This window comes from Lemur catta, chromosome 1 (assembly GCF_020740605.2).
Source record: "Lemur catta isolate mLemCat1 chromosome 1, mLemCat1.pri, whole genome shotgun sequence".
In the NCBI taxonomy this organism is placed as follows: Eukaryota; Metazoa; Chordata; class Mammalia; order Primates; family Lemuridae; genus Lemur; species Lemur catta.
Window position 1 is genome coordinate 26,247,527 of NC_059128.1, and position 24,071 is coordinate 26,271,597.

At 41.6% G+C, this 24,071-nt stretch overlaps 3 protein-coding genes across 5 annotated transcripts in view; 2 read left to right on the forward strand and 1 right to left on the reverse strand.

Moving 5' to 3' along the window:
• MIDEAS (mitotic deacetylase associated SANT domain protein) overlaps positions 1-1,675 on the forward strand; it is a 61,577-nt gene extending 59,902 nt beyond the window's left edge. For all 3 annotated transcript variants that reach the window (XM_045564146.1, XM_045564141.1, XM_045564148.1), the window contains 2 exons: positions 844-1,040; positions 1,352-1,675. In XM_045564146.1, coding sequence (XP_045420102.1) covers positions 844-1,040; positions 1,352-1,526 — 372 coding nt within the window. In that variant the 3' untranslated portion in view covers positions 1,527-1,675. The remainder of the gene's footprint in view (positions 1-843; positions 1,041-1,351) is intronic.
• Positions 1,676-5,711: 4,036 nt separating this feature from the next.
• Positions 5,712-8,303, forward strand: PNMA1 (PNMA family member 1). Its single transcript, XM_045564155.1, has one exon. The coding sequence runs from the start codon at positions 6,429-6,431 to the stop codon at positions 7,488-7,490; it is 1,062 nt and encodes a 353-aa protein (XP_045420111.1). The 5' UTR covers positions 5,712-6,428; the 3' UTR covers positions 7,491-8,303.
• Positions 8,304-10,685: 2,382 nt separating this feature from the next.
• DNAL1 (dynein axonemal light chain 1) overlaps positions 10,686-24,071 on the reverse strand; it is a 32,250-nt gene continuing 18,864 nt past the window's right edge. The window contains exons 6-8 of the mRNA XM_045564161.1: positions 20,365-20,491; positions 19,018-19,158; positions 10,686-15,488 (exon numbers count right to left, since the gene is read on the reverse strand). Of these exons, the coding sequence (XP_045420117.1) occupies positions 15,448-15,488; positions 19,018-19,158; positions 20,365-20,491 (309 nt within the window). The 3' untranslated portion in view covers positions 10,686-15,447. The remainder of the gene's footprint in view (positions 15,489-19,017; positions 19,159-20,364; positions 20,492-24,071) is intronic.

Consider the following 24,071-nt stretch of genomic DNA (forward strand, 5'->3'; position numbering starts at 1 on the left):
CGGGTTCAGAGATGCTAAGTGTCGTTGGACTCCTAGTGCAGTTCTCTGTCCACCTACTAGAAGCCAAGAAGCAAGGCTACAGCCCTAGCTGCTCCTTGCCAGGGAGAGGCCCCGCAGGAAGGGGGAGGGAGAGGAAGGGGTTTGTTGGAGAGCTACTGTCAGTCTTTTTTTTAAAAAATGTGTTGTATGCTTAGGCTTGCAGACCCCCCATCCGTAAACACACAGCTGTCTGCTCCCTGTGCACCAAGAGCTGTGCTCTGTGTACGCGCTCCAGTTCTGTTCTGCTGGCTTCTGTGCTCACTTTCCTGAGAGGCAGCCCAGAGCACACACTTAGCACTTCTGATGGCCATTGGGTCCCCCACCCGGGTGCTCTCTGACCCCTGTTCTTCCCCTCAGTTTAGCGTCTCCCATGCCATATCGTCCTGAGCTAGCTACCCGCACATCTGTCCCTTCCACTAGACCATGAGCTTTCTGAGGGCAGGGGTGCCCGTCGACCCTGTATCCCCAGCACCCAGCACATCACAGGGGCCTGATGGACCACGCATGGACTAAATGACAGAAAACTGAACACGTGCTTCATTAATTCAGACGCCAAGGCCCCCTGTCATGTGCATCAAGGAGTCCCAGAGCAGCTAGAGCAGTCCCACAGAATTACTGCACCAGCAACTTTGTTAACGGGAGAGCTGACCGAAGACGCGATGGGCAATGGGCTTCCGAGGAGGCAGGCAGTGCCCTGGCTCTGGAAGGACACAAGTAGAGGTGTCTGACCTTTAAGGGCCCCCCGTTCCCATAATTATGAGGGGCCTTTCCCCAAATCACTCAACTCTCCTTTTTTGTCTCCAGGCCAATGACATCCTCATCCTCCGGAGCCACGAGTCCAACGCCCCTGGGTCTGCCGGCGGCCAGGCCTTGGAGAAGCCAAGGGAGGGGCCAGGGAAGTCACGAAGGGCACTACCTTTTTCGGAAAAGAAGAAAAAACCGGAGACATTTAATAAGACCCAAAATCAGGAGAACACTTTCCCTTGTAAAAAATGCGGCAGGTAAGACGGCCAGCGCGGTCCCCACCACTATCTGGCCTGGGGGTGAGCGGTGGGGGCTGGGCCGCGATGGGGGGGAGGGGAAAGGCGTCCTCCTGTCTTCTGATTGGCTCAGCGGGTTTCTAGGACTGTGGCGTCATCGGGCAGCTTTTTGGAGACGGTGACGGCACTGATTCCCGCTGGGGGGAACACGGGCGCGCACACGCACGCACGCACGCGCACTCGCTCTCACACTCACATTTGCACACGAGCCCGTGAGGGGCCGCGAGGGTGGGGGCCGGGCGTCCTCTGAGCGCGCTCCCTCCTGGCTGCAGGGTGTTTTACAAGGTGAAGAGCCGCAGCGCCCACATGAAGAGCCACGCGGAGCAGGAGAAGAAGGCGGCTGCGCTGAGGCAGAGGGAGAAGGAGGCCGCAGCCGCTGCAGCCGCCGCGGTCGCCTCGCACCAGCAGGCCCTGCGGGAAGAGAGCGGCGCGGGCGAGAAGGGCTGAGTGCGGGAACCCTCTCCTCTCTCTGGGTCCCGGGCCCCTGTACCGCTGCCCGCAAACACCCTGGAACCTCAGGAGGGAGTGAGGAGAGAATCACATGGACTTTCTCTGCAAAACAAATAAGACAGTGAAATAAACGGCTCTTTTATTTATAAAGGCCCCAGGAGCAGTGTTAAGGGCTGCAGGATCCAGTTCTCTTTGTCCTCATGCTTTCCCGGAACATGAGAGCCCTGGTCCCCTCTGGAGGGGCTCCGCCGCCGCCTCGCACACTCCGATCTCTGCTGCTGCGCTGCCGCGGCCTCTTCGCTCCTTTTTGCCCCCCCCCCCCCCCCCCCCCCCGCTCTCCAGGAAGCCGCCACGGTGAGCCAAGCACAAGCTCGCCGTCCTTGCAATGTTATTCCTCCTCCCCAGAGGACCTCAAAGGCTGCACAGGCCCTGCCCCAAGCCCCAAAATAAGGAACTCCCTTGGAAGGAGTGTAGTGGCCATCTCTGAGAGCCCGACAGCTGTGCTGTGCCTGCACAAGCGTCCAGGCCTGTCTGAGCTGCTCCAGTGACCTGTCCTCAGAGTGGCTACTTTTTCCCTGGGAGGGAGGCCAAGACAGGTACTATCCCTTTGCTGCTTGCTAGCAGCCCTGCTGGGGCTAGAAAGTTTTCTCAAATGTTTGGGGAAGGGGCCATTGTTTTTGGCCAAAGCTCTCAGCTTGCTGCAGGGAAGAGAAATGTACAGAGGCGGGAAGCTGCAAGGCTAGACCTGAGGGAGCTTTTGACAAACCTGGCTCTTCCTGCCTCCCACTTTTTTGCTAAATACCTTTGAGTCCTGGAGGCTGCTAAGGGAGCTTAGCCTCGAGCAGGTACTGGGAAGACCTAGCCTGCTCTTCCTTGGTGCCAGCTCGCTGCTTGCCTCTGCCCTGCCCTCAGCAGCTGTGCCACCTCACCATACCACACCCCATCCAATGTTGAGTCCACAGCCCAGCCCCCCCCCCCCGTTCTGTATGCTGGAGATTTCTGGATCCTTCCCTGGGAGAGGGAGGTCTCCTAACTACATTGGACAGGAGCCTTCATTCCTTGACTTATGTCATTTGGGAGCTATTTATTTATTCTTAATATTTAATTTTTAACATCCTCTCAGGGACCAGGGGCCTCCTGCTTACCAGAGGCCCAAGTGCATTTATCCCAAAACAAGGCACCTTCTTGACATCCCTATCCCCACCCCCAGTTCCCAAGGCCCTAAGGTCCCTCTACTCGTTGCTCTGGAAGCTCTTGCCGATAGGAATAGTAGTAGCACTGAAAGAGGGTGGGAAGGTAGGGGGTGTCACCAAAGCCACACAAAGACTAGCAGGAGCAAGGGAGATCAAAGGCACTTGTTGCTGCTGCCCTTTCTCTGTTGTACTTTAAAATTGCCTGAGGGATTGGCAAGAGGCCAGAATTCTAGTTTTGTTTATCAGGCCTGGAGTCTGGCTTGAAGAAGCCATATTTGGCATGGAGTCGCTGAAGTGAAAGGGACAGAGGTTCTGGAGGCCCCCTCACTTGTCAGTCCCATAGAGGGACTCAGTTATTTTTCTGATCTTATTACTCAACTTTAATTGTGCAAAAGAAATTGTAAGTGGATGGGTATATGACAGGTCAGCGTGTTAGGAAGGAACCAAAAAGTATTTATTCTGCTCTCCTTATACGGTAGCCTAAAGGCATCATGCCAGTAACTGAGAATGGAGAGGGAGTTTTGTTTTGAAACTGCACAATCGGGTCGGCATCCATTTATACGTTATATGGTTCTACAGGATCCCAGCTATGGAAGCAACAAAATTATTCTCCCCCCAGACTCCTGGATGACTACCTAGATCTGCAATTTCCCAGTCCTCCATAGGCTTCTGCAAGCTCAATGTCTCAAGACTGCAAAAATCTGGTGTACCCTTTAAAAGCAGGAGGGTAACAAATTTAGGCTCTCTTCTAAGTTACTCACATAATATGAGTGCCTTTGCAGCTTAGCCCCAAAGTGCTACTTATGTTTCCCAAGGTTTTTCCTATTTAAACTATATTTAGTTTCAGGCCCCTTTATGGACATGTGATAACAGAAACCTCCTTCATTCATATGAGACTCTTCTTTTCAGTAGTAACATCCAATACTTGGAAATCTTTTTAAATAAGAAAGTGAGTCTACTCTTCTACGCTCACATAGACCAGACCAGGGGAATAACTGGTGAAAATCAGGATGGTACCTCTCTGTAATCCCACCAGACACCATATTTTAGGAGGCCCCATGCTCCAGGATTCATTTATATGTAGAATGCAATGTGAAAATTAAAATGTTTAGAGGGCAGATGCAATTGTGGCAAGTGACCTGCCAATAAAGTAGGTGCAGCCATAGAAGCTGGCATAGGTATATTCTTAATGGTGCTTTCTCCCCGTGAACACGTTAGGCTCGTCTTTTGTTGTTGTTTTTTCCTTCTGTTCAGAGCTCTTTGCTTTAAGAAGCTAAATGATAAACACCTCCAGCTTTATAAAGTCCTCTGCATACCATCCCACTATATCCATCTCCTGGCCTCTATCCACATTCACCTAAGGGTGTGAAACTGACCTAGTGCCTGTGTTCCAGACCACTACTGAGGTCTCTACCCATCCAAGGAGACAGTGCCATCATTACTGTCCTCCATGCCTTTGGCAGCCCCCTCACAGCTAAGGTACACATCACCCCTTCTGCCGCCCCACCTCCACCCCTGGCACAGAGATCTTTTGCTGCTTATGTCTAAAGGGATCGCCTATATTTAACTGCCTCAGTGACCTAACCTCTTTCTTCTCATGTGCCAGATGTTAAGATGAAGGAGGAATACAACACATACTCAAGCCTCAGCTGTTTAAATATGTTTTCAGTGGGGCTCACTTTTCTGCGATGGTATTTATTATCAGACTGGCAAGCCTAACACCTTAGGTTTACAGGAAGTATGCATATTATAAAACAATTGTGTCCTCCCCACATCTTGCTGTGTTAATATTTGCCTCTAACAATTTGCAGCTGTTTCACTTTTTCCTTACTCGTCTCAAGTTGAAGGCCTCGTTGGAGGGGACAGAGCACAGGAACAGCCTTGACAGTCTGTAATTAGTGTACAAATATTTTAATAGCATATAAATAAGTATATTCCTTTTATTTTGAAACAAAAATGATCAGACACTGCCTTTTGTGAGTTTGCTGCCTGTGGCACCCTTTTTTAAAAAGACTGTTACATATTAAAATAGTGTACATATATATAAATATTACCTCTTTTGCTGTACAGTTGTGATAGACCAGACTGAAGATTTTATTTTTTGTGTGCTTTTTATAAGAAAAAATTAATACACTAAAGAGAATCTTGCTGATGTGATTGTAATGTACCTATGTAACTTATTTACTTTTCAATGTTCTTCTGTATCTTTAAACCTTTTATTAAATAAGGTTTTAAAAATTCAGAGTTGAATGCTGGGTTCTTTTGGGGGGATTTTATCTATCTGGGACTGCTGTCATAAGTAGGCCTTGTTTTGCTTGTAGGGAGATTACTGGACGTTTTTGAACCATAAGGATTCTGTTTTACCAGCCCATTGTCAGTGACACCATCCAGGACAGGGGAAATATTACACTAGTGTTTCCCTGACTACAAAGATGACTGAATTGAGACAGATGAACGTCTTTTTTAAGACAAGAAAAAGTCTAAATTCAGTATTTCACACAAATACACATAAATGGCATACTCTGACATTTTAGCTTCCTTGGGATGAAATATGGAGGGTGCAGGGTGGGGTCAGGTGGAACAGGGAAGCCGGGGTGCTGAGAATATTTTCATATGTAGCCTAGACTCATTGAATGAGCACTCTAAGTACACAAGTCCACCGTGATGGGTGCATTTTCAACAATATCTTAAATCCGCTTCAGAATTAGATTATTTTTTAAACAGTGCTTGGCAGTATTTGTTCATTGTAAAAAAGATCTGAAAAATATGAAAAAGGAAATGCGCCAAGAGAGAAACGAGTGCCTGAGCCCCTCGCTGGCACCATAGCAACCGCTCGACCCCCGCGGGCCGCTCGCGCGCGCGGACCTTCAGTCGTCCGGGACACCGTTGCCGTGGCTACGCGCGCGCGACTCCGCCACGGGGGCGGGGCGGACGCCGCCGGCGGGCCGGCCCCGCCCTCCACTGCGGCACTTAACACCGCGGCTGCTTGCGGGAGGCACGAGCTGCTGCTGTCCGCGGCGGCCCGTGCGCACGGCCGCTCTGCCTGCCCTGGCCTCCGCCGCGCCTGGCCTTGCCGTCTTTCCTGCGCCTCCGCTGCCTCAGTCCTTGATCTTGGCCGTCCTCGCCGACCAGAGGAGTCCCCGCGCCCGCGAAGAAGCCGCTCGTGGGCTGGCCCGACCGCCGTCGCTGCGACCTCGGGACAGTCTCTCCCTCCGGGGACGGCACGGTCTTCGACGGTCAGACCGCTGCTCCCCCGCCTGAAGGCCGATCTCCGATCGCGAACGCCTGATCGACCCCGCCAGCGGCAGCGAGTGCCCAGCGCCCCGGCTGCCTGAGGAGGCGGCCACGCCCCGCGACCACATCCCGGCGGCTCTCCGGCCCGACGGCTCCTGCCTTCGCCACCGGCCCTCTCTCGCCTTCTGTGGGCGACGCGACGCCCTGTCTGCAGGCGGCGGACCCCTACCCGAGACGCAAGATGGCGACGGCCGCGTGACTGAGCATCCCCGAGGCTTCGCTCCGCGGACGCGCCGACGGACTGGCTTTGGGGGCAGGGAAGGGGACGAGAGCAGGACTCAGGTGCCTTTTGTTCCTTGAGTTTGCGTCGGGCCTACTTGGGAGGAGTGTTGGTATTGTTCTAAGTCCTAGAGCACGGTGAGCCTCCGTCTAATCCTTGTTTGTAGAATTGGCGCCCTTGATAGTTGGGAAAATGGCGATGACACTGTTGGAAGACTGGTGCAGGGGGATGGATGTGAACTCCCAGAGAGCTCTGCTGGTCTGGGGGATCCCAGTGAACTGTGACGAGGCTGAGATCGAACAGACCCTCCAGGCTGCAATGCCCCAGGTGCCCTATCGAGTACTCGGGAGAATGTTCTGGAGGGAAGAGAATGCGAAAGCAGCCTTGTTAGAGCTCACTGGCGCTGTCGATTACGCCGCGATCCCCAGGGAGATGCCAGGCAAAGGAGGGGTCTGGAAAGTGGTCTTTAAGCCCCCAACTTCTGATGCTGAATTTTTAGAAAGGTTGCACCTCTTCCTAGCTAGAGAGGGGTGGACCGTGCAAGATGTTGCCCGTGTCCTTGGGTTTCAGAACCCTACTCCGGCCCCAGGCCCAGAGATTCCAGGAGAGATGCTAAACTATATTTTGGATAATGTTATTCAGCCTCTTGTTGAGTCCATATGGTACAAGAAGCTGACCCTGTTCTCAGGGAGGGACATCCCGGGTCCTGGGGAGGAAACCTTTGATCCCTGGCTGGAGCACACTAATGAGGTCATAGAGGAGTGGCAGGTGTCTGATGTGGAAAAGAGGCGGCGGTTGATGGAGAGTCTTAGAGGCCCCGCTGCTGATGTTATTCGCATCCTCAAGACCAACAACCCTGCAATAACCACTGCCGAATGCCTGAAAGCGCTTGAGCAGGTGTTTGGGAGCGTGGAGAGCTCTAGAGATGCGCAGGTCAGATTTCTGAACACTTATCAGAACCCGGGTGAAAAGTTATCTGCCTATGTCATTCGTCTGGAGCCTCTTTTGCAGAAGGTGGTGGAGAAGGGGGCCATTGATAAAGATAACGTGAACCAGGCGCGCCTGGAGCAGGTCATTGCCGGGGCCAACCACAGCGGGGCCATTCGAAGGCAGCTGTGGTTGACTGGAGCTGCGGAAGGGCCGGCCCCAAACCTCTTCCAGTTGCTGGTGCAGATCCGGGAAGAGGAAGCCAAGGAGGAGGAGGAGGAGGCTGAGGCGGCCCTGCTGCAGTTAGGCCTGGAGGGACACTTCTGAGTCCCAGAAAGGCAGCTTTAGTGCCGACCTAGATCACAGCTGCTTCCTGGTCCCAGGGGAGTCTTATGGTTGTGTCTCTGAGTAGTAAAGACTTCTTAGCCTGTTACATTTTTTTTGTTTGTTTTCTTTTGGGGGGGGTGAGGGTAGTCAGGCCTGCCTATTCATGTAACATTTGTAAAATTGTGCAAGCGAGCACCGTGAGCTGCTACAGTACAGGTGTGGGTCATGTTGGCGAAAATGCCAGGTAAAGGTTTGGACACAAGTGCTCAGTGCAAGCTGTCATCATAGCATCATCATCAGCTGTGGAAAAACACATGAAACTGTGACACTTCCCATGGAGATAATTAAATGTGAAATTGCATGTTCAGATGTTTAATGCCGGGCTTGGCTCATAGGAAGTGTCTGGCAAAAATGTGAATTGTTATATTGCTACTAATGTCGTGAATAGTTTGTGTTTACTGTAAATTGTTCCAGATTTATATTAATGGAAAGAAATGTGAATTTATTAGATATTAGTCAACTTTACAATGCAAATTTCTCATCTTTAAACATGTGGATCAGTTTAATTGAAAAGTATTCTGAGACTACAGAATGGGGTGTTAGAAAAATACTGCAATTATGAAGCTGTCTAAGTCAGTTTTTCACCATATAAGATACAGATATAAATTGCATGGGGAGGTTGATGTGACCCATTTACAGTAATCTATTTCCCCTTTTCAAATCTTTATCATGGAATAGTTCTTGTTCATACTAAGTGTTCTAAATTTGAAGTTATCAAATAGAAGTATATGAATAAAAACATTTTAAAAATTCTATTGTCTTGTTTTTCTCACATGTATAAAAATTTTCAGTGTAATTAAGCTCTATGTCCTTTTTTCTGATGCAGATTTTCCCCCATGTCATTTAAAAAATCAAATCTCAATTGTTTATTTTACTTTAAGCTTCATTTATTTATTTATTTTTTGAGACAGAGTCTTGCTCTTTTTTTTTTTTTTTTTTTTGAGACAGAGTCTCGCTCTGTTGCCCGGGCTAGAGTGAGTGCCGAGGCATCAGCCTAGCTCACAGCAACCTCACACTCCTGGGCTTAAGCGATCCTACTGCCTCAGCCTCCCGAGTAGCTGGGACTACAGGCATGAGCCACCATGCCCAGCTAATTTTTTCTATATATATTTTTAGTTGGCCAGATAATTTCTTTCTATTTTTAGTAGAGACGGGGTCTTGCTCTTGCTCAGGCTGGTCTTGAACTCCTGACCTTGAGCGATCCTCCTGCCTCAGCCTCCCAGAGTGCTAGGATTACAGGCGTGAGCCACCGGGCCTGGCCTACTTTTAAGCTTTATATCATACTATGTGTATTTAAATTGCATACCTTTCAATGTTTTCAAGTTTTACATGTTTTCATCAAGGCAAATGTCAGGTTAAATAGACATATTTACTTCTATATATAAGTAAAATGTTAACTTACTACAAAATTTTAGAAAATCCTGAAATGGGGTGCAGGAGGTTATCTGGCAATGTTTTTTGTTCCTTTTTAAGTCGTTTTTAAGCTAAAATTTTTTGTCTCACTGAAAGAATATAACTCATCACACCAGTGTAAAGTGAATGTTTTACAGTGGCTATTTTATAGCAAGAAGATATAAAAGGGAAATTACGGCTTTAAAATGTTTATTTTGCCGCAGAGATTCAGTGATTGAAGATATCCATCTTTTGAGAGCCTTAGTAAATCCGTGAGTGATTACATGAACGTTAAGTGTTCAGTGGGGTTTTCCCTAGTAAGGTTTTTAAATTATAGCTGACTCACACAGTTATACAGAATTTATAAGGCTAATATTTGGCATGTTTTTCTGTACACTGATGTCTTTGCTTCCCATGTCTGTACCTTCCTCTCCTCACAAACATACATCTCCATGTACTTGCCTCCCTCCTCCACAACATATGCCTGTCTTCACTTTCCTTCATAAACAAATGCTATGTCCCCATCCCCTACCCACCAGACTCATAGCTTTCCCCTCCATTCCCACCAGCATCAGGTACATGGACACCCCACCTCTCACACTCCTGTCTACACAGTCACTCTCACCTCTCCCTCCATACTCCATAAACATACTCCATCCTCCCACTACACGTGTATACTATACTATGCCAGTCTCCCACCCTATATGCATTCCCATTTCTTCCCACATAAACACGCACTCCCCTACTACCACCAAATGTCAAACCAGCCACCATATGTACACACTCCCACTCCACAAACATATATACATATACACTTTAAAATAAATAGGGGTTCTTTTTTTTTCCCCCCCATTATGGCCATCCTTCTACAGTCCGTACATAGAGATAGGTACACCTTCTTTTTATAGCTGCAGAGTTGATTACATCCTAGGAGGAAAGTCATCACCTAGGATTCAGACTTTTACTATTTTATGTAATTATATATAATTGTATATATCTATATGTGCATATATATAAATTTAATGTAATACATATATATGACATAAAACAATGTCAGGATCCTAGATGGCCATCGTTTGTTATAGGAAACAATGAACAAAAAATAACAAGCTATTTATGGTCTGAATTAAGGCTTCTTTTTTATAGGTTCAAATTAAAATTTATCTGCTTTTTCAGGGAGGACAGCTGCAAAAAATGTATCCTTCATAATCAACTGTGAAATAAGAAGTAGAAACTGCACTACAGTTCTAGTCTGTGACCAAAATTACATTTTGGCTGATAGCTCAGAATATGTGCTGGCAAAATGTGTAATGTTACTGATACTGCTGGGTTATTTCTGTTTCTCAATTCAGAGCCTATCAGCTAACCTTTACCTTGTACACTTATGGAAGTCAGTCGAGGACTAGGTAGGAATGGTCAAGTGCAGTAGTGACTTGCCATCCCTGCAAGCACTCTTTCCAGGAGCCTAATAATTTAAAATGGTGCCCAGAGAACTTTTGAGGAAGATTTACAAACCTAAGAGAGATTATCATTGGTAGTAAACTACTGAAAAAAAAATTTAGCAAAAAGAAATGAGTCATTTTTTCTCTCTCTCGTGCATGTGACACATACAAGCTATGTGAAGTATGTTATCCAAAGGCTGAATTTCTCTGGAATTGAATATCATTGGAAGTTTACATAGTTGCTCTGTATTAGCTAAAACTAATAATCATATCACCAAAAAATACAAGTCTCTTTTTTTATAAAAGAACACAATTTATTACCATTTTAAAACAAATCTCACAAAATAACATTCAGAAACACAACATTTCTAAATAATTTAACACAATAAGATTAGTCATAAAGTCATGCTACAAAATTCCTGTATATAAAAGATTATTACCAAAGTATTAATAGACATTAAAATGTTCTTCAGAATGGAGTTGGTTTTATTAATAGAAGCCAAAGATTCTGGAATGATGCTTGTGATCATAACTGCCAACCTGGGAGAAGTACCTGACTGTAAGTATATTCTCTTCAGCTTCCAACTCCCTGGTCTTTTGATGGGATGATCCCTCTAGGCAATAGCATCTCAGAGGCAGGTACCCTACTGATGAAAGAAGCAAAGAGTTTCCCACCTATAAAACGTTAGCCACAACTTAACTTAGCTAACACTTAATTTTAAAATCTAGATGTGGGTAAGATAACTCACAAATTTCTGAGTAGGATGAACTACTTGATACATCCCCCAGAAGGATGATCTTGGATTTAGCAGACATAGAAGATGACCCTCGTAGGGAAAAAGGAAAATCCTGACTCTGATTATGCCAACAGACAGCATCTGCTAATGTGGGCTTAGAACAAGCAAGGGTGAGGTCTGATTCTCTAACATCCATGTGCAGGCTAGGTATTTACCCATTTGCCCTTTGGAAGTACTTTCCACCAACATCCAGTTCATAATATTAAAGTGCAAATCTACTGAAAAATAGTTTACTCTCCCCTACCCCCTTGTTAAATTTGCTAGATCATCATTTGGTTTGCTGGTTCCCCTTGAACCTGCCCAATATGGGAAATTAACTAGAATCCAGTTATGACTTCCCCAAATATTGAGTGAAAAGTTTTACCTATTTATCTTAGGTCAGAGAAAGGTAAGATTTAGTCTAGTTTTTCCTTTTATTTTTCTTCCTTTACAGTCACTGATTTATAAAAAGGCAGGAATAGAGATATAGATATAGTATTTCTAAAAGTTCAGTTATTTTTAAATATAACCCTTAATTTCTAAAATTTCACCTATTTTATGGTTTTACAAAAAGAAAATGATATGATACATACTAAAGCAAAGATAAAGGAGTACAGCCAAGTTAGCTATGTCAGAAGAAGCACCAACTCTGCTAACCTAAACCTTGTTTTTATATTTTGTTATTTACAGACACATTAAACAGCCCAGATGTGTGCCAAAGGAATGAACTTCTGGTAAAGTATAACATACGTTTTAGCATTCTTCTCCCTTTACCAACACTTACAATGTATAAGGTCTCAGTGAACTGATGGTCTGACTGTAGTCAGAGACATTAGCTAGTCAGGATGAATGCTTTGAGAATTCCCCCTAATGCTTTTAAGTCAATGATCAACTCTAACCTTTGTGAGCCTTACTCTTTTCCATTTAGCCCTAAGAAAAAATCAGGTACAAGATGCCAACTCTATTACACATCACCAATTCTGAGAATAAGTCTACCTACAATCAAGATTCATTTCTCATTCCTCCTTATTCTGCTTTAGACCACTAGTAAAAGGTGTCAGAAGAAGAACTTATTCAAGTTAAAATTTCTCTTTCCACACAGGAGCCATATTTAAGTGCCTTGTGTCACCTCTATATGTAGAATGGATCCAGTAACTATACCAAGTTATTGACCAGTTACTATGAGCATTCTTCTGATCATACCCAAAATTGATGTTGACACCAGCTAACTTTCCTATATGATTATCACATTTTATACAATTTTTTTTGTATTTAATCACTTCCACAGTCTGCAAAATCTGTGCATTATAGACAATGAATAACAAAGAATGATGATCCATTTTCTAAAGTACACTCAAAATATTGAATTTTAGAGACAAAATAAAATCTGTCATAAAGTTGGATTCTGTTGATAGTAACAGAGAGGTAGGTTAATAATTACTATCCTAAGATAAGCAAGAATGTTAAGAAATAAAAGTTGAGACCCTGCTGAAAAAAGGTAAGTTGAACCTTTCAGCCCTGAGTTTCTAACATTATTTGAAAATTATGAAAATGAACATTAGAAAAAAGGGAAACACCAGTGGCCATTTCCTTGTATCCATCATTACTAAATACATCACCTTCTCTCATACAACAACTCAAGTGGCACATGGCTACACAGTGAAAACAAATGGACCCTGGACAAAAGGAATGTTGGTGTAAAAAGCGCTAGTTCTTAACCAGGGGAGAATTTGTTCCCATCCTCCTGCCCCAGGGGACAGATGGCAATGTCTGGAGATATCTTTTGTTGTCATAACTGGGGAGGAGGTTCTCCTGAAATTTAGTGGGTAGAAGCCCAGCATGCTGCTAAATATCCTATAGTACAGAGGTCAGCCCCGCACAACAATGAATTATCCAGCCAGAAATGTTAATGGTGCCAAAACCTCTGATTTAAAGGAACAAGTTCCTATTAACAGAGAACACAAAAACTTTTCAAGGCCTGGCTAGATAATATGGCCATAAGCTTAGAGTTAGAAAATAGAAAAGTTAAATTCCTTGGTAGACTAGAATCAAATTTGCTGTGAAAAATTAAAATACTAGACTGATTCCAGAGCTCTACAATTAGTTACAAGAATAGAAGAAATTTAAATGATCCATTAAAATGGCTTAATGCTTTAAACCAGAAGCATAGAGAGAATCCATTCTAAGTAGGTCAAATATGTAATCCAAGAGTCAAACAAAGGCATTTAATATCAGCTCAATTTGCAGCAATAAAGGATAGTTCAAGGAAAGATTTCAGAGGAAAAGTATCTTACATTTCTCTGAGAACTACTAGTAATTAAAAGAATTTAAGAAACAAGGAGAAAAAGTGAAAATTCGTTTCTATATTATAGAATGCAGAAAAACAAACACCAAAACTGTAAGCCATTTTACAAATAAATTTAATATGAAGTCATCCATTACTTATTATACTCATTTCCAGGTACCTTTTAGAAAACATACCCCCGTAGATAACAATATCGCTTCAAGCTTGCCTACTGGAAGAAGTACAAAATATAAGTAAGGATGATCGTCTTCCCTCTCAGATTATAGGCCTTAAACATCATCATGGAGAATGAAGGCTCCTTGCCTATGGTTCACAAAAGAAATGCCCAAAGGCTTTGAATGTATATCCTAGTCAAGTAGAGTAAAGGTTTCTTCCTAACAGATTGAAAGGATGAGATAAAAGGAAGCTAAAAAAGTGTTAGACTTAATTTGCCTCTTATCTGTATTTAGAGTTGATTGTCAAAGCAGTGGTCCCTTTTGATCAGAGTGACTCAGAAAAATCAAGTAATTTCTACTTAATTGATAGCTGAAAACTCCTAAAACCCAGGACTACTTATGCAATCACTTTTAAAAAAAATGATTCTCCCCTCTTTCACTGTCATTTTATGCAAGTAAAATCACACAAGTAGGTGGAAAAACAAGAACCAGTAATCTCTGGTTGAGGGACTTTAGGCACAATTTGGCTGAGGGCCCCTAATTTACTTTCTGCAATCTATTAGTGATTCAGCCATGGCTTCCTATGGACTTCATCTGGTTACTGACCACAATGCCTTGCATTCTCCAGAAATAATTTTTTTTTTACGTGATAAATTCTACTCTCTGCATCTAACTATTGCTTTGCAATTTTGAGGTTAAGTCACCTCCAGTGCTCCATGTAGGAGGCAATCCTCAAACATATTGCCTTTTGCCTGGGATCCCATAATGAAATATCTCTTCTCTCTTCCCTCCACAATCACTTACATAATACATTTTAAGAGCTGTTTAACTTAGAACTTCTCAAAAAATATATTTTGAAATACTAAGTTTCATTTATTGAAAAGTACCAAATTCAATCCTTAAGTCTATACCCTTATAATCATAACATTCACTTTTTCCAGCAATGAGGGTCACCAGACCAAATCATTAGGGTAAATTTTGATATATATCAATGATCAACATTTAGGCTAGGAATTCAAATATAACAACTGCTTTTAACATATAAGGAACTATAAACCAAAAAGTATGCTTAAAGCCAGGTCCACTTGAGTAACATGGCCACATTATTGGTCAAAGGAATGATTGTAAGAGTCACTTTAACCATTGACTTGGATCACAGAATGACTGACTGTACACAATGACTCAAGTGGCCATGCATGTAAACACAACCTAAATTCCAGCTGGTAATGTGCACATTTTTGGAAAAACAAATAAGTAAATATAATATGAGCTAGAAGGCCTCCAAGGTACTAATTTTTCCATTTTCACCGTAGCTGTTCCAACTGGACTTTGGAGTCTTGGTTCAAGGGCTGCTATATTTCTAAGAGGAACTCTTCCCATCACCATGCTGCCTTCTCAACCAAAGGCATGCTATACTTGTGCTTCTGAGTTGTAAGGAGATGGACCTTCAGGAAAGATGTTCTACACATTCAAAAGTGTATCTTTTAAAATGCCTAACCTAAAAAAGCCAAACAAATTGAATAAAGAACATTTGTTACTTTGTTGTTAAAAGTGAAGGGGGCCACACAGTACATAACTGGGACTGAAGACAAAAATAGAAAATTTGTAGTTTCTAAAAAGAGGACTAGAATGTATAAAGTTGGTGTTACCAGTTTTAGGGAGAAAAACGCTGAGTAGATTAAGAAAAGAAAAGATGGGAATTAGAGATTTGTTTTATCTTAAGAACCTTTTGCCCCACACAGAATCTTTAAAATAGACAATTATATAAAACTTATCTATTGTTCTTATGACACTTAAATAAGTTAACACAAAGTGGAAAATGTAGAATTAGTTTTCTTCTTCCTCATCCTCTTTAATTACTGGAGTACCTAAGATGAAAAAGAAAATTATTACTGGTCATTGTCAACAGATAGTTAAAATTTAGATGAAAATATTTTCCTGTTAACCTTGAGAAGCTCTGAGATACTGTGAAGTGTGCCATAATAAAAATAATTTTATAAAATAATATCTTTAATCTCAAATTCTCTAAAAAGCCTCTCAGGAAAATTCTCAAATGGATTAATATACAAATACTTATGAATATTCAGCTTCCCAGATGGAGAGTTGCAAATGAAAATGCCTACAAATGCCAGGCAGAAAAATAAAGTAAGCCCGATACAACTTAAACTCTTTGTATCTTCAAGTGTTTCTTTCTTTTTTTTTTTTTTTTTTTTGAGACAGAGTGTTGCTTTGTTGCCCTGGCTAGAGTGAGTACCGTGGCATCAGCCTAGCTCACAGCAACCTCAAACTCCTGGGCTTAAGCGATCCTACTGCCTCAGCCTCCCGAGTAGCTGGGACTACAGGCATGTGCCACCATGCCCGGCTAATTTTTTCTATATATATTTTAGTTGGCCAGATAATTTCTTTCTATTTTTTTTAGTAGAGACGGGGTCTCGCTCTTGCTCAGGCTGGTCTCGAACTCCTGACCTCGAGCAGTCCACCTGCCTCGGCCTCCCAGAGGGCTAGGATTACAGGCGTGAGCCACCGCGCCCGGCCCAACTTAAACTTTTTTTTTTTTTGTAGAGATGGGGTCTTGCTGTGTCACTCAGGCTGATCTTGAACTCCTGCCTAGCCTCAATCAATCCTCCTGCCTTGGCCTCCCAAAGTGTTGGCATTACAAGTGTGAGTTACCACATTCAGCCCCAAAAACTTCTAAGTTAAGCACAAAGAAATATTCTTCATTTTTCACAATAAAATACATAATCTTAATGTAGTTAAAATTTGAATTTTTATGTGAACTCCTCCAATTGTTAAACACTGGGGATAAATTGAAAAAAGAAAAAAATCACTGCAGGGAAAACAAAACACATCTGTAGGCCCTCACCTGACTAAGAGCAACCTGTTTCTGAGTTCTAGCATTTGAAGCCACAATCTGACCCTAGGCTAGTCATCTCTGCACATCACTGCTTCAGGGGCAGTATGGAACGCAGAAACAGACTGTAAGATTGGCTGGCTTTTGTCTTTGAAAACCTAAGAAGACCACTGAGAAGATACAGTTTGTGAGGGGACAGAATGATGTGGAGGAGGGGGATGATGATTCTTTCTAGACTGGAAAGATATTTCCCTGGGGAGGTCTGGGAGTTCTGGAACAGTAGGAATCCTGGCCCTGCTTCCTAATAGCAACACTGGCAGAAGATAAGGCTCAGAGAGGAATGACTGTTTTATCTAGGGAGAATACTCCTATAGCCACCAAGAATCTCATTCTCAAAAAGCACTTCCATAATCCAAGCATAGCATGGATGCGTCAGGGAGCAGGCAGGATCAGTCCTAAATGGGCCTTAGGACTGGGGAGAATAGATATCCCCTTTGGAGGCAGTTGACCAATGACCAGAAGAACTCTCCTCATGAGTGGCCCTAGAATAGTGGGGAGACCTTAAGAATGACAGACTAAATTTCTTAACAACTTAGCTGAATTGAAAATTGGGGAGGTAGAGTTTAAAGTCAAAATGAGGTTGATGTATATTGAAATATTTCTTGTACATATGAGGTTTTGGATTGATATTAAAATCTTCTAAAATGATTATAATAATGAAAATAATAATGTATTTTTGAATACTTATATTGTGCTAAGTACAATGTTTAACACAAATTATCTCAGTGTGTTCAGTGTTTCACATAGATTATTTCATTTAATCATACCATTAAGATATATGCTCTAAAATGATTATTAAGGTACTATTATCATCTCTAGTTTTCAGATTACAAACGAACAAGATTTGGTGAGATGAATTAATTAGCACAATGTCACAAATGCTATTAAATGGTAGAGCTGGGACTTGACCCAGCCAGTCAGGGATATCTACTGACATTGACACCAGTTTTAAATGTTGGGAAATTAAAATTGGGGGGTGGGAGGACAGAAAGTGAAAGAGAACACCACAGTTTTGATCCAAGTATAAAAAAGCAACTACTTATCATTTATTTCTAATTATTCTGCAAAACAATACCTTTGTGACTTGAGAAAAAGCTTAGCTTTCTTTCTAACTAGCTTAAATGAGCTAGCAGTTTGTTTTTCTTTTACTCCAAGTAGATAGTAGATAGTTATAGAACTTTGTGTTATCAGGAACTCAGGATCCTTCTCTCTTACTGTTTGCATGTGTCAGAGTGAGAAAAGAAAGAGGCTCAGTACCAAACCCTGAGTAACTCCCCCTTTAATTCAACCTATCAGCAGGAAATTTATGTAAAGAAAGATTATACAATTGTTTTTTTTTTTTTTGGAGACAGGGTGTCACTATGTTGCCCAGGCTGGTATCCAACTCCTGGACTCAAGGCATCCTCCCACCTCAGCCTTCTGAGTAGTTGGGACTATAGGTGGCACCAATGCACTGAACTTTGAGATTTTACAATCTTTAACTAGAAGGGCATTGTGTAGTTATTTGTTATATTTCTTATCCCCTCAAAAGATTATAACTTTCTTAGTGACAGACACTATTTTAATAATCACCTTTTATCCTCAGTGGAATGCCAAGCACAATAAGTAGTTCCTTGATAAGTATTTATTGATTAGATTAATGAATGAAAGAAAAGGTTTGGAAATTATTGCTGTTACACATTCGCTGTGCTTGAATAGACATCCCAACATGCTGGATGGCAAGCATTCCCCACATATACATAAATATATATACTTTTTTTAAAAGAGATGGGGTCTTGGCCGGGCGCGGTGGCTCACGCCTGTAATCCTAGCTCTGGGAGGCCGAGGCGGGTGGATCGCTCGAGGTCAGGAGTTCGAGACCAGCCTGAGCAAGAGTGAGACCCCGTCTCTACTAAAAATAGAAAGAAATTATCTGGCCAACTAAAAATATATATACAAAAAAATTAGCCGGGCATGGTGGCTCATGCCTGTAGTCCCAGCTACTCGGGAGGCTGAGGCAGTAGGATCGCTTAAGCCCAGGAGTCTGAGGTTGCTGTGAGCTAGGCTGATGCCACGGCACTCACTCTAGCCCGGGCAACAAAGTGAGACTCTGTCTCAAAAAAAAAAAAAAAAAAAGAGATGGGGTCTTGCCATGTTGTCCAGGCTGGACCCAAACTCCTGGGCCCAAGCGATCCTCACACCTCCGTATCCCAAGTAGCTGAGTCTACATGCATGCACCCCTGTGACCAGCCCCACATGTATTTATAAGGCCTAGCTTTCTTATAAGCTTTTGGTCTAGGATGGTCTTGTAATAGTCTAATATCCTAGGAGTTTTTCATTTTACCCTGGCCCAAACCTGGACCATTAAATTTTATATGGACAGAAATAGCCTTGAAGATAGAAATAACCTATCATTTTCTTCAGTTTTCCTCCTTTTCATGATTCCATGCCACAGATTTAACTTTTATACATAGATAACATTTCCAAGCCAGCTCAGAGTCACTCACCATCCAGCTTTTTCAGTTTGGGCACTCTCTTGGTTGCCTCTTCAATCCAGTTGTTCTCAGCAGAATGTTTCTCTTCCAAGGGATTACCTACAAACACCAGGTCTTCCAGGCACGGCAGATCTGCCAGCTTCACAAATTCAGCTACAAGTACAAAGAATATTTTCCATATTAAAACAGCAAGTTTTACTGTTACAATTTTTGGGATTAAATTCCAACATCACTAACCCTCAGTTTGTGACTATTCAGGACAATTAGTTGTTTATGATTTTGAAGGTAGTTAGGAAAGTTATACCACATGAAGTTATTCTCAGAAGATATTATGGGAATGGAGGAAAAAAGAAGACATACTACTTCTACCTTTAATGCTAGCCTAAGGATGGGATAAGAAGAGGAGATGAGGTTTGGAGGCAAAAAGAACAAACTGGCCCAGCATGGTGGCTCATGCCTGTAATCCCAGCACTTTGGGAGGCTGAGGTGGAGGATTGCTTCAGGCCAGGAGTTTGAGATCAGCCTGGGCAACACAGCAATACCCCATTTCTACAAAAAAATTAAAAAATTAGGTGGGCATGGTAGCATGCCTCTGTAGTCCCAGCTACTCAGGAGGCTGAGGCAGGAGGATCGCTAGAGCCCAGGAGTTGGAGGCTGCAGTGAGCTATGTTCGGGCCACTGCATACTCCAGCCTGGGCAACCAAGCGAGAGTTCGTCTCAAAAACAAACAAAAAAAGAACAAATCAATCTCCAGTGACAGGTCTTCTCTATACCTTGCTGTGGCAGCGTAGGCTAAGCCAAACTGCCTTTGTCTCTACCCATGCCTCCATCTTTGAATTCTTAAAGCAACTCATTAAAATCTCTATTATAGAACTTATCACAGTTTTATAATTATTAGCTATAAACTGATTTTCCCCACTAAGCTGTGAATTCCTTGAGGGCAGGGATAGTATCCTATTCAACTATATCTCAAAAGTCTGGCGTAATTCATGGCTTATAAATGAATGAATAATGTACAATAAAAAAGCAAAGCAATATAGATATCAAATATCTTTACCCACGAATTATTAAATTTAAACAGATTCCTTCAGCCTTTGGATAATAACTTAAATTTTTTTCATGATTAATAAGACCAGGATCTATCCAATTATATTCATTCTAAGTACATATTTAAATATAAATTTTAAGCATTTAAAATTCAGGAACTCTTACAGCTATTTCTTTCAGAGCTTAGAAATAAATGTTCCCATTTTCTCTCTGTGCTTAGAAATACAGGTTCCCATTTACATCTTTTTCCCTATTCAGCTATTTTCTATGAACAGGAGGTAGAAGGTTAGCAAAGAGCCATTCTCAGCTTACCCCAGTCTTTCACCAGGTTATTAGACATGTAGAGAATCTTCAATTTCTTCATTACATGAATCCCTTTCAATTTCTCAATAAAATTGTAGGAGATCCACAGTTCTTCTAACGTGTCCCCTACTGCTTCCTGAAAAAGAAAGACATTTGATTTACATGCTCATTTTTAACCTTTTCCTTTTAGCTCTTTCTTTATAAACATATAAACAATAGCTTTCAAAGAGAACTAAGACTCTCCTGTCTACCTGTAGAAGAGCTGATAGCTGTGTGGGAGGGTTTTATTTCTCATTAAGGGAGCCAAGCAGAACATTCACTTCCTCTCTTCATATTGATCCAAACTCTTCCTTCTCTGACTGCTTCACTAAGCAAAAACTCACAAAACATAATACTTTATTTACTAAGAACAGCTACCAAAATCACCCAGAGGGGGAATAATTGCTCGAGTTTGTCATTTTTATTAATGGTATAATTTTTTTTTGTTTTGTTTTGTTTTGTTTTTGAGACAGAGTCTCACTTTGTTGCCTAGGCTAGAGTGAGTGCCGTGGCGTCAGCCTAGCTCACAGCAACCTCAAACTCCTGGGCTTAAGCGATCCTACTGCCTCAGCCTCCCCAGTAGCTGGGACTACAGGCATGTGCCACCATGCCCGGCTAATTTTTTCTATATATATTTTTAGTTGTCCAGATAATTTTTTTATTTCTATTTTTAGTAGAGAAGGAGTCTCGCTCAGGCTGGTCTCGAACTCCCGAACTCAAGCGATCCACCCGCCTCGGCCTCCCAGAGGGCTAGGATTACAGGCGTAAGCCACCGCGCCCAACTATAATGGTAAAGTTTTTAAATTACATTCCTGTAGGTTATATTATTTGTTCCTTACAACATTTAAAGTTGACAGGACAGATTATTTGATTTCTATTATAGAGAGATTAAAGGCTTTTTAAATGAATACACTGGTATTAAATAATAGAACTAGGTCTAAAGTTTAGAGTTTTCCCCAATATTTATTTTGAAAATTTTCAAACATAAAAAAGTTGCAAGAATTTTATATTAAACATCCATATATATCTACTATCCAGAATTTTCCATTAATATTTTGCTATACTGTCTTGTTATGTATCTGTCCATCCATCTAGCCCACATCCATCCTTTTATCTTACTTTTTTGATGTATAATATTCAGTTTTAATCTTTCCAATACAGTATTAAGGTTATATGACACTGCCTCTTAAATGCTAAATATAATCAATAGTTGCACAGATGCTAAGAAAGATCCGGTTGAAATATGGAAAAATGTAGAATACCCACACCTTCAGCAACATGCTCAAAAAATGCTTTCTTGCTTTTTAACCACTTATTCCTGCAAATCTACATTCTCCTACCTAACCGAAATCAATATGCCCATTTAGAGGATCAACTGAAACTGTGGACGTCTATGCTGCAACCAAATATTCAAATGCTTTCCAACAAAAAGCAGACACAAGAAAGTCATTAAAAGGTTAATTAACTTTAAAATTAACAAATAGTTTTCATTTTTTGAAATTATTAAGAACATAGTAGTTAGATCTTTACAAAATAATGTATATTTTTAAGTTCATCTAATTGAAGTTTCTTGAATTGGTCATTATTGGATTACAGCTAAATTAATTCTGGCTTCCAACATGAAAAGGTTCCCCACCCCTGCTCTGTGATGTTTGTACAATGACAAAATCACCTAATGTTGCATTTCTCAGAATGTATCCCTGTGGTTAAGCAACGCATGATGATATTTCAAAATAGTTAGAAGAGAAGATTTTGAATGTTCTTACCACAAAGCAATAATAAATGTCTGAGGCGATGGATATGCAAATTATTTTGATTTGATCATCACACAAGTGTATAGTGTATATATACCAAAATATCACATTGTACCCCATAAATATGTACAATTATTAAGTGTCAACTTAAAGAAAATTACCCAGCAATACATCTTTGTATAAGAAATGTACACAGCCTTATAGGAATTAAAACTGTAAAATTTCTACTGAAGGATATAAAAAATCTGAATATATCTTTCTGTAAGCAAGATTCATTATTATAAAGATATAAATTCTCTCCAAATCAATCTATAAATTTAAATGCAATCTACTAAGGCTTTCAATGGGAATTTATTTTCATGAACTTGATAAAATGATTTTCAAGTTTCTCTGAAAAGTAAATACCCAAGAAAAGCTGCAAACATTCTGAAAAAGGAGAGAAGACTTATCCTAACAGATATTAAAATATATCCTAAAGCTAAAGAAAATTAAAGCAGCATGATATCGAAGCTGGAATATATAGAAAGAGCAACACACAGAGAGAAACTGACTATCCAGGAACCTACCCACGTGTACACGGGAGTATAGCAGGTGGCATTTCCAAACAGTGAGAAAAGGAGACTTTCCAATAAATGGCTAAGTATTTAGAGAAAAAAAAATAAGGTTTCATACTTGCCTCATGACACATGTAAAAATAAACTCTAGATAAATTAAAATTAAAAATTTTAAACTTTAAAAAAATTTATATTAAAAAAGAAAATATAAGACTTTTTATATCTAGAAGTAGTTAGGACCTTCTGTGTAAAATACAAAACACAGAAGTCATCAAGATTTGACTACTAAAAATTTTTAAAACTCAGTCAAGTGTCTTGGCTCACACCTATAATCCTAGCACTTTGGGAGGCCAAGGAGGGAGGATCACTTAAGGGGCAGGAGTTTGAGACCAGCCTGAGCAACACAGTGAGACCTCATCTCTACAAAAAAAAAAAAAAAATTAACCAGGTGTGGTGGTAAGCGCCTGTAGTCCCAGCTACTTGGAAGGCTAAAGTGGGAAGATTGCTTGAGCCCAGGAGTTCGAGGTTACAAGTGAGCTTTGATGGTGCCACTACACTCCAGCCTGGGTGACAAAGCAAAAAACAAAAAAACAAAAAAAACTCAATTTTTAAAACTCCACGTAACGACCATGAATAAAGTAAAAAGCCAAGTGACAAACTTAGAGAAAATATATTCAATAGTTTTGAAAACTATATTAAGTTGCAGTATGGAACCTGTAATCAGATTATCTAGGTATGACTATTGCAGCTTAAGTCTTCCCCTCCTCCTCTTCTCTGCTTCCCCTTCCTCCTGCCCTTCTCCCCTCCTTCATCAGCTTCTTATCTTTTTGTTGTTGTGTGTCCATTTATCTGTCAATGGACATTTGGGTTGCTTCTACTTCTTGACTATTGTGAATAATCCAGCTATGAACATTGGTGTACAAATATGTTTTGCTTGTATTGTTTTGGAAGAAACAATTTTAAAATGGAAAGGATAATATAAACAAGATTTTTAAAAAATCAACCAGTAAAACAAGTATAAAAAGAAAAGTCTCTTTCTCACTCCATACCCCTAGCTCCTTTCCCCAGAAGTAACAGCTATCACCAGAATGTGTACATATAAATATCCACTTTGCTTTTTTCCCCACTTAACAATATCTCTTGCAATTTATTCCATTTCAGCACATACAGGTAAATTCTACCTGACCCTTTTCCCTTGATGCATATTATTTATTTATTTAGCTAGTCCACTACTGATAGACAGTTATACTGTTGAAATCTTTTGTACAAACTATGTTGCAATGAACATACTTGGTCCACCATCTTTGTCCACATATGTGAGTATGAAAAATTTCTAGATATAGAATAGTTGGGACAAAGTAAATACACA